The sequence below is a fragment of the Rhagoletis pomonella genome, unplaced genomic scaffold, assembly GCF_013731165.1.
Source record: "Rhagoletis pomonella isolate Grant_MI unplaced genomic scaffold, Rhpom_1.0 Rhpom_scaffold_00007, whole genome shotgun sequence".
NCBI classification, from domain to species: domain Eukaryota; kingdom Metazoa; phylum Arthropoda; class Insecta; order Diptera; family Tephritidae; genus Rhagoletis; species Rhagoletis pomonella.
Genome location: NW_023458561.1, coordinates 28,652,262 through 28,656,467, shown reverse-complemented (window position 1 = coordinate 28,656,467; position 4,206 = coordinate 28,652,262). Strand labels below are relative to the sequence as shown.

Below are 4,206 nucleotides of genomic sequence, written 5' to 3'. Positions count from 1 at the left end.
GTGGAAAAAATTTGCAAAACTATTTTTTGTCCCGTATTCGGCTCGAATAGTAATGGTTACCTTTATAACACGTGGTGCGTGGATTTGACTGTCATCGAACGAATGTGAATGAACGATGCCAGCACCGGTTAAAAAGTAAATAAATGAAAGTGTAAATAACTCTACCACACACGATAAAGTCCAAACATACCACACAAAAGAAAATTACATGAAAATCTCATTTCAGTCAGTCTCTCATTTCATTCAGAAAAGAAAAAATTTCCTCGAAACATGCTTAAAAGTGGCAGCGTCATATTATTCTGCATTACAAAATTCTACATCGCAAAATTCCACAAAATGTTAAAAAATTCTTTTCGATAAAAATTCTGTATTTTTTAATTCTGCTTTTTTAACTCTTCTGTTTCAAAATTCTGCTCTTGAAAGTTCTACATTTTGACATTTTATTTCACAAAATTCTACTTTTCGCAATTTCGTCTTTCAAAATTCTGCTTTTGTGGTAGAGAAAATCTTACAAAATTTAACATATTCGCATCCTTGGCTTAAATTCATGGTGGAATTATGCCAGGTGAGGTAATTATAGTGCGAAGAAAAATTTTGACACTGCCTTATTTTAAAATTTGCCTATAAAATTTGGCAGTCGAATGTCAGAAAATAAAGCGAGAAAGCTGTTTTATTACTTCACCTGTTTATTGCGCCATGGCTTAAATCTACATTTAAGAAAGGTATAAAAATTCTTACGGCGTATTTTTACGATTTTCAAAATAAACTTTTTTTTTCCATATATACAATTCTCTTCAAAAAAAAAAACTGTGACTTAACTCATTTCTTTTTTTAATAGTTCTTATAAGCAGCTTATTTTTTGAATTACTTGTATTTTCTTTCATTCTGCTCTTCATTTTCCTTTGTGGAATTTTGGGTTTTCGGAAAAATAACCCCCACTTGTAAATTCAATGCGAGATTATAAAATTGAGAATTGATTGAATTGAACAACTACTTTTAGCCGGCGATGCCACCCTTCGCCACTGTTGTGCTGTCTGGAAAAGGTTGCTGTTTCTGATGCATGCTGTCATGCACTGACCAAAACTCAGGAAAATATTTCGCGTTCCAATTATTTCCAGCAACAAAAGTTTTGTTAAACTAATTAAAAATACTGAACTAAATAATTCTTTATTAAAATATAACGTAAACAATTTTAAGTAGGGACTGTCCTTACTTTGAAAAAGTGCGAACTTTTCAAAGTAATGACATGCCCTCTTTAACATTGTTTACATAATATTTTAATACAGAAATCTGTAATTCACACATTTCCTTTTCTTTATTTTTTCTACACAAATTTCCATAACAAAAACCAAACTACTAATGCCCAATCCACAGAGTAGTAAGTACCACGGAAGCTTCATGTCTTCCACGCGAATATTATGGAATTGTTCGCTGCTGCTATTGTCCTTCAAAGAGAGCTTGCCCATTGCCCACATATCTATGAATGTCATAGTGCGCCAATGGTCCACCAGGCCAGTTTCCATTGTACGCAATATTAGCATATTCAAAGGCTCCTTCAAATACGAATTCTCCGCCAGCGGTATGCTCAGCAATAAACGATCGAAAATTTTTAAAGTTGGAGCCAAACAGAATATTTTACGTTCAAATGTTCGCTGTTGCAGTTCGAAAATAGGCCAAAGTGATTCCGGCATAGTATAGGCATATTTTGTGTCATATTCTGCACGATGGCGTTGAAATGTCTCAGTATCCACCAGCTGCGAAATGCCCTCTAATATGTTGTGAAATTCAGAGTCAAGTACATTCTGAGTTGCTTGGAATTCGTAGCGATCAAACATGATTTTCAAATTTGCCCGCCGCATATCATCAAATGTGAGTATTTTCCGCTTAAGAGGCGGACTTGTGAGCAAAGTTTGAAAATAAGCTGAGTACATGTTGTTAACGAATAGACCCAGTAAAAATAGAAAAATGTAAAGCATCTTTAAGCAAAGTATTGGACGTCGCCTAATATGAAAAGTAAGACCGAAAATTCCGCGAAAAATATTTTCATTCAGCAAAATATTGTGCAGATTGAATTCAGCTGACCGCTTATAGAATTTGTGCTTTACAAAAGTCTCCAGCAGCGAGAAGAGCAAATCCAGAATCACCAAAATGCCAATAACTTGCGCTGTAACGACCATCGCATATATTTCTGAGTATTCAATTGGTTGCGGACATGGCAACATAATAAACCATTCAATATTCTCCACAGGATATGATGTAAACGGGTGAGGGGAGGCTAAGCCCAGAGTGATGGCAACATCCAGTATCCCTTCCCTGGTATAATTAATTATAACCCCCGAATATGTGCTGCTGCCTGGTATAACTGGTTTTAAATACTGCCAACTGATATTGTGCTTCACCGCAAAGGTGGTCATCATGTAACCGAGATAGCCGCTTAAGTGTTGTTGGCCTGCCTCGTCCTCATAGATCATTGTGCGAGGTGCAGTTTGACCAGGCGAAGTCTTGAAAGTTTTCCCCTGCATATTTGCGAGGTGGCACAGAAAGAAGCGCTCGGTTTTGTTTAAAAATTCTCGAACCCAATGGCCGCTCGGAAATGGATGATATCGGTAGTAGATATTTTCTGTGTAGAAATTGGAGAAGATCGCAATCACATTCGGCATAAGTTTATTTTCTAAGTATTTCCGCAAATAAACGAGCAGGTTGGGAGTGGGTTTCGCATCAGCGATATTTAAGATAATACGAGTCTGTCGGCTATATTGCAAGTTGCTGGCCAAGACATTGAGAAGCTGGCGATCGGGATGCGCGGACAAACACGTTATAGCGAGTTGTTTGCTGTTGAAACGTTCCTTCAGCTTATCTGCCGGTGCACTGCCCGAGGCGATGAGCAGCGGTACTTTCAACAGCTTCCATAACTTTTTTGATGAGATGCAAGCATTGTTTATTGTTTGTAATAGAAATATGGTCTCGAAAGGCTCCTCAACATAGATTCGATGTATTGTACTGAAGAAAACTGCTTCAGTAGTCAAACTTTGAAAAGCTTCCAAATTCGTTGCGGCATTGCTACTTAACAAGGAAATTAGCAATAATGGTAGTGTATACGTCATTGTGCATAGCCTTCCACTTTAATACTAACTAAGGTAATAATATTTTTAATACAGCTTTTTCATATATCGTTTTGAAAAAAAAAGAACAGTAAATGCATATGTATGTATGTACATTTATAAGCTCCTACAATCGATGTTAGCCAGCGACCGAATATATATAAATAACAATAGTAGGGCAGTATTTTATGATTTTATGTTCTATAAATTATCAAATTATCAAGATGTAGTTAATGACGTTGTACCATAAATCGTTTTTGAATTCATTAAGTTTTGATTAATTAATCATTACATTTCCTTGGCGCCTACATCTACAAACTTACTGATATGTGCATTAAGCCGTATTACGAAATTGCTTAATGACCAATTATAGTCTTGAGCGAGACCTTTTCGGCAACATAGGCTGGGTTTCTCCAACTCAACTTAACTTAGTTTAGCCATTTTTTGGACTTTTTCATATTCACCATCTAGGCTAAGCAAAAAATTAGCCTACTTTTTTATCAGCTTATTCTTGATTAAGTCCAGCGGTTTGTAGCTGGTGCCTCAAAACCTTTTTACACCCAAAAAATTTTCTCGACATAAGACATATGTATATGTATTCATTCTGCATCAAATGGCATATAAATTAATTATTCAAAGTTTTTACAAAATTTAGGATAATTTGACGTGTTTTTGTGTGCTTTGTGACGTGTTTCTGCTCAGCGCTTGTCGGTTCGGATATTTTAATTTCTATCGTGTGCGTTTGTTATGTGCGAGAGTAAAACGCTCTGTTTACTCGTTTTACTTGGACACTAGGACATTTACATTTACTATTTGATTTCGCTTTTGACAATGCCTTGTGTTTGTGGTCAAAAGGTCGACCGCATAAAGTCTAAGATTCAGTGCAATAGATGCAATGATTTTTTTCATGCAAAGTACGTTAATCTATCGCAAACTGACTTGGATTTGACGGAGTGTTGATTGTAGTAATATTTATTATTTTCACAAGTTGTCCAATGTTTTCACTGTACCGAAAAGATATTTAATTTTAACTGCGGCCACTGCTCAGCTTTTTACCATCGTCCGCTATAATTCTGGGTAGAGCATTAGTGTACACATTTCAGTA

The 4,206-nt window shown here is 35.9% G+C and overlaps 1 protein-coding gene across 1 annotated transcript; it reads right to left on the bottom strand.

Annotated features, from left to right (window-relative positions):
- Nucleotides 1–996: 996 nt before the first annotated feature.
- LOC118743773 lies at nucleotides 997–3,104 on the bottom strand. The gene is made up of 2 exons (XM_036476537.1): nucleotides 1,350–3,104; nucleotides 997–1,137 (listed from the first exon to the last, which is right to left on the bottom strand). The coding sequence occupies exons 1-2, from the start codon at nucleotides 3,102–3,104 to the stop codon at nucleotides 997–999; spliced, it is 1,896 nt and encodes a 631-aa protein (XP_036332430.1).
- Between the last annotated feature and the right edge of the window lie 1,102 nt (nucleotides 3,105–4,206).